The sequence below is a fragment of the Vulpes lagopus genome, chromosome 13 (assembly GCF_018345385.1).
Source record: "Vulpes lagopus strain Blue_001 chromosome 13, ASM1834538v1, whole genome shotgun sequence".
Classification (NCBI taxonomy): domain Eukaryota; kingdom Metazoa; phylum Chordata; class Mammalia; order Carnivora; family Canidae; genus Vulpes; species Vulpes lagopus.
In genome coordinates, this window is record NC_054836.1 from 9,000,316 (window position 1) to 9,014,274 (window position 13,959).

At 36.2% G+C, this 13,959-nt stretch overlaps 1 protein-coding gene across 1 annotated transcript; it reads right to left on the reverse strand.

Moving 5' to 3' along the window:
• Positions 1-937: 937 nt before the first annotated feature.
• Positions 938-1,897, reverse strand: LOC121474828 (olfactory receptor 2T11). Its single transcript, XM_041727954.1, has one exon. The coding sequence runs from the start codon at positions 1,895-1,897 to the stop codon at positions 938-940; it is 960 nt and encodes a 319-aa protein (XP_041583888.1).
• Between the last annotated feature and the right edge of the window lie 12,062 nt (positions 1,898-13,959).

Sequence of the window (13,959 nt, forward strand, 5' to 3'; positions counted from 1 at the left end):
TACAACCTCAACCCTGATTGGCTTCGTGTATCTACTAGATATTTCAAAAGTTTCTCAACAACTAAATTATTGATTTCTCTTACTCTTTCCTGCCACTCTAAAAGTTTTCAAAATATCAGTAAGTAGAAATTCTAGCTTCCTTTACCTTGAGGTCAATTGACTTATCTTTCATTTCACTTTTTTCCTTAAAGTCATCCTTTCCGTGAGCTAAATCTTGTGTAACTACTCAATTCAATCTTTTCTCTCATTTGAAGATTCCTGAATTGTCTTCTTGCATGCAATCTAGTTCCCTGTTCTAAGTGTGCATAAAATAGTCCACAAAAAAATTTACATCTTATCAAGTATGTCTATACAGAAAATTCTTCAAAAGCTTTTCATCTCACTCCAAACAAATCTGAATTGCATCCAAGTCCTGTTGATGAATCACACAGAATTGGGCAATGTAAATTTTCTTCCCAAAGACATCATCTTTCCTAGAACTCTGTTATTAAAATAACTTGGAAAAAGGCATAGTAGTTTTCTTTGATGTTAAATATTATATTCCTTTTAAATGGTTGTGTAATGCTTGAACATTCAAAATTCAGTCAGTTTAGTTTACTCACTATTTATTGTGGCCTAGTATTTGACAGTCACTATTTTTACCACAAATGCTATGGGGTACCCCCCCCTTTATTTAGTCTGAGAGGCAATAACCAGAATTAGATGAATTCTTTAACCAATGTAATAATACCTCATTGTTGATAGCCAAAATCTATCTGCATAATTATTGGAAAATCTTTGGTTTTCTCCTCTGGTAACAAGAAACTAGAGATGGTAAATCCTCTTAATCACCAATTGTAAATTATCTTTGACAGATGACCAAGCAATTGTCTTTGAAATAAGAAATAAGATGATAGAAAATGTTCTTAGGAAGACCTTTTGTGAGTTTATTGAATCCTTAAGCATCACTTGAGGATATTTTTTGAGAAGATGAGTATTGCAAAAACATCTTTTTAAATGCCCCCATGACATCCTTGTTTCTGAGGCTATAGATAAGAGGATTGAGCATGGGGGTGACAATGGTATAGAAGGCTGACACTACCTTGTCCTGCTCAGGAGTGTGAAAGGACTGGGGTAGAACATAAGTGTAGAAGGCAGCTCCATAGAAAATGCTGACTACGGTTAAGTGGGAAGAGCAGGTAGTGAAAGCTTTTTTCCGGCCTTCAGCAGAGCGCATTCGGTGGACAGTTAACAAGATGAGAGAGTAGGAGGTTGAGATGATAGAGATAGGGATGAGTAACATGAGTACACAGCAGATGTACATTAGGGTTTCATACAAGGATGTGTCAGCACAGGCTAGTCTGAGAACTGCAGGGATCTCACAGAAAAAATGGTTGATACTGTGGGAGCCACAGTAAGGGACATTCATGGTGATGGGGGTGAGCAGAAAGCCATCCAGGGACCCACCAAACCAGGCACCAGCAGCCAGCAGGAGACACACCCTGCGGTTCATCAGGACTGGATACCTAAGAGGGTTACAGACAGCCACGTAGCGGTCATAGGCCATGAGGCCTAAGAGAAAGAACTCTGAGCCAATCATGGTCAAGTAGAGGAAGATCTGGATACCACAACCTACAAAGGAAATGGTCTTCTCTTTAGAAACCATGTCAACCAGAAGTTTTGGGACAGTGGTACAAATGAAAAAGGTGTCCATGATGGACAGCTGGCTGAGCAGGAAATACATAGGTGTATGGAGACGAGAGTCCATTTGAATCAAGAATATCATGACCAGATTTGCAGTTACAGCCACCATGAAAATAGCAAAAATAACAGCAAAAACGATCCCTGTAGCTTTATTGTTCACCAGAAGCCCCAGGAGGATAAAGTCAGAGGATAAAGTTATATTCTTCATTGACATTGTTGATGGCAGCCCCAGCAGTGCAGAAAGCCACAAAGATCAGGAAGGAAAAAGAGGGAAGACACTTTCAGTATGGATGACACCTCAGAGAGTACTGGTTGGCTGAAATTTTCCAAGGCAAAATGCTAGAGAAAAATGAACAGACCAAGAGAAACATCTTAAGTTAGAAACTGTAGATCTAGTTCTTTTTGTTGGAGAATAACACTTTAAAAAAATTTAAATTCAATTAGCCAACATATAATACATACTTAGTCTCAGATGTAGCATTCAGTGATTTATCAGTTGTGTATAATACCCAGGGCTCATCACATCAAATGCCTTCTTTTATGTTCATTACCCAATTACCCCATCCCCACCCACTTCCCCTCCAGTGACCTTCAGTTTGTTTCCTAGAGTTAGGAGTCTCTTATGGTTTTTCTCCCTCTCTGATGACTTCCAATTCACTTTTCCCTCCTTTCCCTAATGATCCTGTGTGCTATTTCTTATATTCCACATATGAGTGAAACCATGTGATAATTGTCTTTTCCTGATTGACTTATTTCTCTCAGCATAATACTTTTTACATTGCCTTTATGTTCATACTGCAATACATAGATTGTGTTAATTACATAAATAAAATGCCGTAAAATTGGCATTTGCCATACTTGGGTTAGAGTTTAACTATATCTTTCCTATTCACTCTCTGCATTTCTGGCAGCCAGAATGTTGTCCAGTCTATAGGAGAGCTAAGTCAATACTAGTTGGTGTAAAGTCTCATTGATCCCCTGGGTATTTGAATGGCCAAAAGGTGAGCAAAACGAATAATTTAGGAAGTGTAGACTGTAAAGAAAGAAGCATTTTCTATGTGTCTCCTCTATTCTCATTATTTCATCTCTGACACTTGGCAGTCACCAAATTTGTGACGGTTTATTCCCCATAATTAGTAATGTCCAACTTTCCAGACAACCAGTTGGGTGTCCTACAATTTAATACAATATCCACACTATCTACATGGAGATAGCTTAATATCTCACTGGCTAAGGGCTTAGTCCTACAAGACTATCCCCCAAAGCAGATATCAATTGCCAAATAGAGCTTATCACTTAGGCTTCTGAACCACTGGCTGTAAATAGAAGGTTTTCATGACCCTATCCCTCAGTTTAATTAATTTTCTAGAGTACAGAATATTTTAATTACTAGATTGACTAGTATATAACTAAAGAATCACTAAGTAGAAGACATACATAAGGAAAAGGCCAGAAGCATCATTGCCCTCTCTGGGTATACCATCCTCTTGGCAACTTCATATATTCAGAAGCTCTCTGAACTTTTGGATTTTTATGGATGCTTGATTATTTAGACATGAATGATCCTGCCTTTTGGATTTTTATGGATGCTTGATTATTTAGACATGAATGATCAAATCATTGGCTATCAGTGATTAATGAAACCTCTAGACCTTCTCCTCTCCTTGGAGATCTGAGAGGTAGAGGTTTAAAAATTGCATACCTTTAATTATGATTAGTTTCATGGTAACCAGCCCTGATTCTTAGGAGATTTCAAGAAGTTACCTCATTAGCATAAATTCAGGTGTAGTAGGAGGGCCTTTTTATGAATAACAAAAGACATCTACATAGCCATTTTCATTTAGGTAAACTCCTGCTCAAAGCTCTACTACAAAACTTTATATTTCACTTCAAAGCCCATCATATTGTAATACATTCATCCTTTGAAATCATTTTCTGCATCCTCCAGTGCATTTGCCCTGGTGCTGCAAATCCCATATGACTTCCATGCTAATCCTTTGTCCCTGCTCTGGTAGAGCCTCCAGTATGTTGCTTTTGTCTTTGCTCTGATCCAGGCCTGGGTCTCCTGCCCACTTGTGTGACTGGCATGTCTTTCAGGGCTTTCCTTCAAATCCACCTTCTCAGAGGGGCCTATTTTTTTTTATAGCTCTTGATGACTATTGTTTTCATATTCCTTCAGACCATTTAACACACTCATCTAATTTTGTATTTGTCTCCTGTCACTGACAGAAGTCTCATATGAGTAAGACAGTTTGCCTATTTTGTTCACTGTGTGCTTCCAGAATACAAAAGAATGGCTAGCATATGGTAAATATTTGTTGAATATTTAAATAAATGATTGTTAAATATTTACTGAAATGAAAATTGCCTTTTTACTCTTTAAATGATTCATTTCTTGTAGAATTTCTTTAAAATCCATGTGAATATGATCTATAAAAGGTGCTAAAGGAAAATTTAAAAAAATAAATAGTAGGCCGTTGTATTTGTCTTCAAACCACAATAAAATTGTGTGGAGCCTACTTAAAAAAAAGAGAGATTATTTTGGAATGTCCTATTGGGCTCAGTGTAAATACAAGGGTTTTTATAAGAGGGAGGCAAAAATCAGAGGAGATGTGATATATGTGAAATTATTCAAACACTGATATTAAAGATGAAGAGGACCATGATGCAAGGAATTGAGTGGACTCTAGAATCTGAAAAATGCTTTCAAAACAATGGACCCTCCTTTAAGACCTTCAGAAATGAGTGTAGCCTTCCTTGATTTTAGGCTAATGTGACCAATTTTTGACTTGTGACCTCCAGAATTGTAAGATAATAAATTTGTATCATTTAAAGCCATTAAGATAGTGGTAATTTGGTACAGCAGCCACACAAACAAATATTTTTATCAGCTTTTAAACGTAAGTATAATTGACGTATGTTGCTAATAACAGATTAGTCAGTATCCCTGCAATGCTTACTCTGTGCCACTCATCACTCCACAGGCCTAGTGTTGTGATATAGTCACTTTTCACAGTATCTCTATGAGGTCAGTTACTATAATTATCACTATTTTTCAGTTGGAGAAACTGAGGCACAGGGAGGGCAAGTGGTAGATCTGGGCCTGGTTCAAGGAGCTGGACTTTGTTTCTCATACTCTCCACAGTTACATTCAACTGACCCTAAATGTACAATATCCTTTTAAACATCTTTTAAATTTACATTTGTCTAAGACAAGTCAAATCAAAACAGAATACAAAACCATAATCACATTTAAAAAATTTAGGATTTCTGGTCAAAGTTGTCAACAAAGTTACAAAGTAAAATATGAATTTCATTATTTCCAGAAATACGAAGTGCTCTCTAACCTCTCTAAGTATCACATTTTGGCCTGTAGCCGTCCGATTTCCTATTTTGATGTCCACAGGGGGAAAAAAAAGTCCTTATCAAATGTAATCTGGGAAAGATCCTCCAAACACCAGACTCACAAATCTCACTACTGAATATTGACTGCTGAGGACAACTTCTTATCTCCAAGCAGACATAATAATGCCCACCCAATACTCCTATTCCCAGTCTTTCACTAGTATAACCATCATTATATATGCAGCTCTGTAAAGATGACATCATATTTCCTTTTGAAGATCCACATTTGAAAGAAATCCTCCATTGTGTATGTCAGGGGGAAGTAGTAGAGTTAACTCCTAAATAAATGACTCATAAGGACAAGACTATTAAAACTGAATGAAGAATAAACAACAAAGATATTCAAAGATATTTCAAAAATTACATGAAGGTGTGAAAATTAACTCACTGTGGCATAAACTCAAATGTCACTAGAGAAATTTTATTAATGATTTATAAATCTAAAATCATGAGTTAAATTATCAAGTTTTTAAAACAGTTTCTCCTGCTCTCTTGCTATATATATATATATATCTTGCTAATATATATACATATATTAGATATAGATATTCCTAAATTGGGAGGAATGATAATTCTTTAACATTTTAGGGGTTCCTGGATGGCTTCGTTTATGGGGCATATGACTCTTGCTTTCGGGGTCATGAGTTGAGCCCCACATTGGATGTGGAGCCTACTTAAAAAAATTGTAAAAAATTTTAAAAAGTAAAACAAGATTAAAAAAAAAAGACAAAGTAAAATGCTAGCTCTGTGATCAGACCTCAATACTGTTATGGTTATGTCTAACATAATACATCACAGTCTTAAATCAAAATCTCTCTACAGATGGAGGTACTTTGAGAGCTTCCCCACACTTTACCTAGATCATTGGTTCCATAAAAAACATATTTTTCAATATGATTATTCCTTACTTGGGTATGATCAGAGTTAGATATTAGGTTTAATATCATTGGAAAATCAAGGTGTTCTTGGCCTGTTTCCAACCAGGTGGTCCTCACTAGATTTTGTTGGTAAATCCATAAAAATGGCTCCCACTACTTCCTTCCCTGATTATATCTAAACATTATAAAATGAACTATACAGGAAACCACAAATGTTGGAGAGGATGTACTGTTGGTGGGAATGTGAACTGGTGCAGCCACTCTGGAAAACTGTGTGGAGGTTCCTCAAAGAGTTAAAAATAGATCTGCCCAATGAGCCAGCAATTGCACTTGTGGATTTACCCCAAAGATAAATGAAAGTGAAATTTATCCCAAGTGAAATGCCGGAATACCTGTGAATTGCACTTGGTGCTACATTCCTCTAACACACGTGTTGTGTAAGGCTATACAATGTGAAGTTGTTGGTCTGACAGTGGACAGCTGGGCATTGGATGCCCAAAGTTAAATGGTTGGAACTTAAGCTTGACTCACTCTGACTTCCCTATAGTACAAGCACAAGAAAGCTTCCTCAACAGCCTAGGTGCTGGTTATTTTCTCTCTATTGCAAAGGCCTCAGATTGTAGAAATGCAGTTTTAGCTGCCAATCTTAACTTGAACCTCTAGTTGACAGCTGGGTTGTACCAATACTGAGTATCATAGGAAGGGAAGGTGCTCACAAATTGCTGATGAGAATGGGAGTGTGTATTATTTTATGTTTGAGAGAGCACCAATCCAATATCAGGGTCCTAAAAATAATATGTATAAACTTCTGCTTGTAGGAAATTTTGTACAGAAACCAGGGATAAGTGAGCAACATTCTAAAATTTCACCTTGGTGTTGTTTGCAATAGTTGCAAAGCAAAATAAATTTAAGCATCTGCAATTGGACACATAGAAATAATTTATGTTTTAAGGACATGTGGGTGGCTTAGCAGTTGAGCATCTGCCTTCAGTTCAGGGCATGATCCCGGGATTCTGGATCAAGTCCCTCATCAGGCTCTCTGCAGGGAGCCTGCTTCTCCCTCTGCCTATCTCTCTCTCTCTCTCTCTCTCTCTCTGTGTCTCTCATGAATAAATAAATAAATCTTTAAAAAATTTGTCTTAATATTAGATTTCATAATAGAATTTCAAGCAACTACTGTGATGTAAGGTGGATCTATAATCATGAGCATGGTATGACAGTTTTGTTGTATTAAGTGAAAAAAATGGCACATTTACAATTTCCTTATCATATATATATATATCAACTATATATAATAAATAGAAATACATCTATATATACATATATAATGATATAGTTTTATATATATAAACATACATATGCATATATTAAATTATGAAAAAATCCAAGTTTTCACTGATGGTAGAGATTCAAGTGATATTAGTTTCTTCTGGATCATATTTTCTGGTCATCCTATAAGAATAGATTATATATGTAAAAAGAAATTACTTTAAGTCAAAGGATAATCTTATTAAAAACTTGGGCAATTAATACATGTAAGTTTTCACATCTCAGTCTTTAAAAATTAGGAGAATGACTGAGCTGACATGAAGTCACATCAGAACACTGCCCACATCTGCTCTCAAATTTGAAAACAAAATTCATCAGATTCCTCCCAACTGTTAAACCTTGTACTACAAGATGCCATCTGAAATACATCTTTAAGGTCTTTAAATATGCACATAAGTCATTGTAAGCTAAATTCAGAGGGACTTGCTAACATACACATATCAAAAAGTCAGATAATATAAAATTTTAAATACATAATGTATTAGAAAATTAAAATAGTTATCAAAGAAAAGAGAAATACATACCAAAATTGCCCCCAAATAATTGAGACTTAACATTGGTATAAACAACTGCAATTTGCTAGTTCAAATTTCCCAGTTTTCTAAAATCACTTCAAACTCCAAGATGACACTTTATTACTCGTGATGCAATTTAATCTGATCCTTAGACAGAAACTTTACCTCAATGGCCTGGGTGAAAATCCAGGGTCTGCCACTCATTAGCCATATGATACCAGGGAAGTCACTCCTCCTCAAGTTTCTCACTGGCCAAAAGGGTATGAGAATAGCCCCTGTCCTCAGGATTATCACGGAGTCTGTGTAAGGCTCTTAGAACAGTACTAGGCACCTAACAATGTTACCAAAGTATTGACTATATATTGTAGGAACAACTCCTTATTGAAAACAAGTAGCTCTCCAGTTTGGGTAATTGTGGAGAGAGAACAAGCCTCAGAGTAAGAAAACAATATTAATTTCTGAATTTTAAAATTTCCAGGATGTAACTGGCAATTTGTTTTAGTCACTTAAATCCCTTTACTCTAATTTTCTCTATATTTAAGGTAGACATGATAGTAAAAGTGATTATTAATCATATTAATGTTAGATTATAAGTTCAAGATTGCAAAAGCATTTATTTTTAATAAAACAATAGCATCGGGAGCCGTTCTGTCTATTGGTACTGGTCGTACCACTTAATATATGCTCAGCATATAATCTTGTTCTTAAAAATACTCACAGATTTTTACAGTCTTTCAAATTAGAAAGAATCATTATGTGCAGGTGGCTCTGAGTTTGGCTACATTTATATTATTATTATTTTTTCTCATGAAAGAAGTTTCCCCCAGTTTATCTAGGGAGGTAAGGAAGTACTGTCTTTACTGCTGATTCATCATTTCTCTAGAAGCTAAGTTCCAGAGACATGGATTTAACTATCTTCAAGCGTGCTTCCTGGCTTTTTCTTCCCAAGTTTGTTGGATAGTTCTTAAAATCGCTATTCATTGCAGTTAAATGCTGGAAATTTAGGAGAAGAACAATTTTGATATCACCTGAAATATATAATCTTAAACCTCATTTTATTTTTTAAAGATTTTAAAGATTTTATTTATTTATTCACGACACAGAGAGAGCAAGAGAGGCAGAGACACAGGCACAGGGAGAAGCAGGCTCCATGCAGGGAGCTTAATATGGGACTCGATTCCGGGTCTCCAGGATCATGCCCTGGGCTGAAGGCGGCGCTAAACCCCTGAGCCATCAGGGCTGCTCATCCCCCCTCCCCCCCTTTTTAAATTCTTTTTTTAAATCTTTTTTTAAATTTATTTTTTATTGGAGTTCAATTTGCCAACATATAGCATAACACCCTGTACTCATCCCGCCAATTGTCCCCTTCAGTGCCCGTCACCCAGTCACCCCCACCCCCCGCCCTCCTCCCCTTCAACCGCCCCTTGTTCATTTCCCAGAGTTAGGAGTCTCTCATGTTCTGTCTCCCTTTCTGATATTTCCCACTCATTTTTTCTCCTTTCCCCTTTATTCCCTTTCACTATTTTTTATATTCCCCAAATGAATGAGAACATATAATGTTTGTCCTTCTCCGATTGACTTACTTCACTCAGCATAATACCCTCCAGTTCCATCCACGTCGAAGCAAATGGTGGGTATTTGTCGTTTCTAATGGCTGAGGAATATTCCATTGTATACATAAACCACATCTTCTTGATACATTCATCTTTCGATGGACACCGAGGCTCCTTCCACAGTTTGGCTATTGTGGACATTGCTGCTAGAAACATTGGGGTGCAGGTGTCCCGGCGTTTCACTGCATCTGTATCTTTGGGGTAAATCCCCAGCAGTGCAATTGCTGGGTCATAGGGCAGGTCTATTTTTAACTCTTTGAGGAACCTCCACACAGTTTTCCAGAGTGGCTGAACCAGTTCACATGCCCACCAACAGTGTAAGAGGGTTCCCTTTTCTCCGCATCCTCTCCATTTGTGGTTTCCTGCCTTGTTAATTTCCCCATTCTCACTGGTGTGAGGTGGGATCTCATTGTGGTTTAGATTTGTATTTCCCTGATGGCCGGTGATGCGGAGCATTTTCTCATGTACTTGTTGGCCATGTCTAGGTCTTCCTCTGTGAGATTTCTCTTCATGTCTTTTGCCCATTTCATGATTGGATTGTTTGTTTCTTTGGTGTTGAGTTTAATAAGTTCTTTATAGATCTTGGAAACTAGCCCTTTATCTGATAGGTCATTTGCAAATATCTTCTCCCATTCTGTAGGTTGTCTTTTAGTTTTGTTGACTGTTTCTGTTGTTGTGCAGAAGCTTCTTATCTTGATGAAGTCCCAATAGTTCATTTTTGCTTTTGTTTTTCTTGCCTTCATGATGAATCTTGCAAGAAGTTACTGTGGTCAAGTTCAAAAAGGGTGTTGCCTGTGTTCTCCTCTAGGATTCTGATGGAATCTTGTCTCACATTTAGATCTTTCATCCAATTTCAGTTTATCTTTGTGTCTGGTGTAAGAGAGTGGTCTAGTTTCATTCTTCTGCATGTGGATGTCCAATTTTACCAGCACCATTTATTGAAGAGACTGTCTTTTTTCCAGTGGATAGTCTTTCCTCCTTTGTCAAATATTAGTTGACCATAAAGTTGAGGGTCCACTTCTGGATTCTCTATTCTGTTCCATTGATCTATGTGTCTGTTTTTGTGCCAGTACCACACTGTCTTGATGACCACAGCTTTGTAGTACAACCTGAAATCTGGCATTGTGATGCCCCCAGCTATGGTTTTCTTTTTTAGAATTCCCCTGGTTATTCGAGGTCTTTTCAGATTCCACAGATCTCTTCAGATAATGAGCTCCAACACTCTGAAGAAAGTCCATGGTATTTTGATAGGGATTGCATTAAATGTGTAAATTGCCCTGGGTAGCATTGTCATTTTCACAACATTAATTCTGCCAATCCATGAGCATGAAATATTTTTCCCTCTCTTTGTGTCTTCCTCAATTTCTTTCAGAAGTGTTCTGTAGTTTTTAGGGTATAGATCCTTTACCTCTTTGGTTAGGTTTATTCCTAGGTATCTTATGCTTTTGGGTGCAATGGTAAATGGGATTGACTCCTTAATTTCTCTTTCTTAAACCTCATTTTAACATCTAAGTTTTCAATTAATATGGAAGAAAACACCTTTTTGTCTCCACGGCTGAGCAAATATCTATGACACATACCCCCTACTTGCTCAAAAAGAAAATGGTTATCTCTTAGAAATTTAGCAAAATCCAGCTATGTTTCTTTGCTGAGGCTACAATTTTAAAACAGTTAAATAGAAACAACATCAGAATCAGTGAAGTTGGAAAAAATTTAGGTGTGAATCTTTTGGTGACACCTTCCCCTCAACATGTCATGAGACCTGAGCTTATAAAACACACCTAATTCTATTGATATACAATTTCTACTACAACTCTTCAAGCTTGGGATTCCCAGGAGAAAGGGAAAAATTATATATAAAAAACCCCCAAGTATTATTTTTTAAATTTTTTATCTAAGCAATCTCTTCAGCCATTATGGGGCTCAAATTTATGACCACAAGATCAAGAGTTACATAATCCTCCAATTGAGCCAGCCAGGTGCCCCCAAACCCAAGTATTTTTGAGTACTGATCATTTTTTTAAAGATTTTATTTATGACAGACAGAGAAAGAGAGAGAGAGGCAGAGATACAGGCAGAGGGAGAAGCAGGCTCCATGCTGGGCGCCCGATGCGGAACTCGATCTCGGGACTCCAGGATCATGCCCTGGGCCAAAGACAGGCACCAAACCACTGAGCCACCCAGGGATCCCTGAGTACTAATCATTTTTAAGTAAAAGAGTGTTCATTTATTCAACTATTTTTAGCACCTTTACTATATCAGGGATACTTCTTGGAACTTGGGATACATTATGGATTAAAATGAAGGTCTCTGCCTTTGCTTATGTAATGAATACAATTTATATATAGAATAAACTTAAAATCTAATCAAATAAAATGAAATAAAGTAATGTAGGATAATCAAGAGTTGATGCTATATATTTATCACCTTTAGGTTCTTTATTAATTGTGCAAACCAGGGATATATAGTAGAACGTGACTGTGATTTCAAAATTGTGATTTTGAAAGGCGAACTCACTGAGATGTTTGCTAAATATTTGGCAAGACCATGATAGGCATGCAGGTTTAACACAATCTATACTTAACACAATTCCAACTTTAAAAAATACTAACTGTATATTATTAGTCAGCCTTTTGTTTTAGTTAAATAACGTTTCAATGCCATGAAATTATTCACAATTGTAGTCCTGTCTCATGAAAATAGCTTCTGTATAGTCAGTATCTGAAGTTTCAAACACTTTGTTTTCACCCTGCTATCAGACCTATAAGAAGGATTTTTTCTGAAGTGAGGAATTTAAGTTGGCAAGGCTTTACTGCCACTTTTTAGTTTTTCTCATCACTCCTTTATGTCTAAAAAACTCCTAGGTGTTTAATAAAGCACTTAATAGTTAAACTTTACACCACCCATTATTTCAATTCTTACATTATATAAATATAAATTTTAATTTTTGTATAAATAAAATAACTATGTGGAAGCAAGAGTTCAATTAATTTCATGTCCATATCTCTCACCTGTAGAAAGACACCAGAGAGGTCATGACTGCCCTTCAACATGCATCATCACTTCCTTGGTAGACCAGCCCAGCTGGTGTCCAGCAGAAAATGAACATGGGTTTTATCAGCATATCACTCTCAGAGGAATTTTTCCCCAGTTTATGATAAGGATTAATAAGCTGGAAGCTGCTCATTGTGCTATATGCTTCTCTTCTTTGGAAATCATTATCAATTAATGGCAAGATTTGGCACAAAAACAAAAGAAAAAACTCAGAGGACATAGTTCTGAGGATCCTATCTGCCTCTTGCTAGGAAGAGGCAATACTTTCTTTGCTCTGAACATAAGCTTCCCCAACTCACGTGGGGCTAATTAACTGATAATACTGGTAGGACTTTGGGCAAATCACAATCAAAACCAGATAATATATTTAAATAGATTTAAAATTTGGAGGATTTTTCTTCATTTTTAACACAAATATGGCTTAAAACAATAAAATAAAAAACATTTAAGACAATATCTGGTATGTGCAAGTATACAATTAGTAATTTAAAATTAATTAGCAAATTAATTACATTTAAAAAGATTTTTTATTTATTTTTTCATGAGGGACAGAGAGAGAGAGAGAGAGAGAGAGAGAGGCAGAGACACAGGTAGAGGGAGAAGCAGGCTCCATGCAGGGAGCCCAATGTGGGACTCAATCCTGGGACTCCAGGATCATGCCCTGAGCCAAAGGCAGACCTGAACTGCTGAGCCACCCAGCCATCCAATTTAAAATTAATTTAAAATTATTGTAATTTCTAATTTTATTTCCCAAATTAATACAACATATTTTTAATAAAGAGAAAAATCTAATTACCACAAATTATCTAATATAGGAATTTGTTAACATTATGGAGTAACATCCCTGAGCATCCCTTTTAAGTGAGAGGAAGGAATACTCACCATATGTATAAACTAATTTTTAATTCAAATTATATTAAAACATCATACAACATAAAAGGGCAAAAATTAGTAACTCATTACAGAATAAGCACAGAAATGTAGTCACTACTTAGGTGAGGTTGTAGCCTCAGGAAAGCCTCAGTACATCATTTAAGAAAGTAGTACTAAGTCTTAGTAGTCTAAGTCTTAGTCTTAACCTAAGGTTAGACTCATTGAAGTGGCAATGTGGTAAAGACTAGAAATGTCTAGTACCCCAAATATGAAGATGTCACATGTAGACATCTTGAAACACAAAGGTTCATGGAATCATCATACAACAATAGGAATATAGGTTTTCCAGCACAACTTCAAGAAATGGAGATTCTGATTTACCCAATAAATAATTCAAAACTATTCTTGTAAAGGCTGAGTGAGTTAAAAGAAACATAGAAAGATGATTCAATAAAATCAGGAAGCCAATACACAAAGGCAATTCTTTAAAGATACAAAAGAATCAAAGAAAAATTGTGGATCTAAAGAATACAATAAGTAAAATTAAAAATTCAAAAAAGAAAGTTAATAGCAGACTTGATCAAACAGAGAAAGAATTTATGAGCCAAA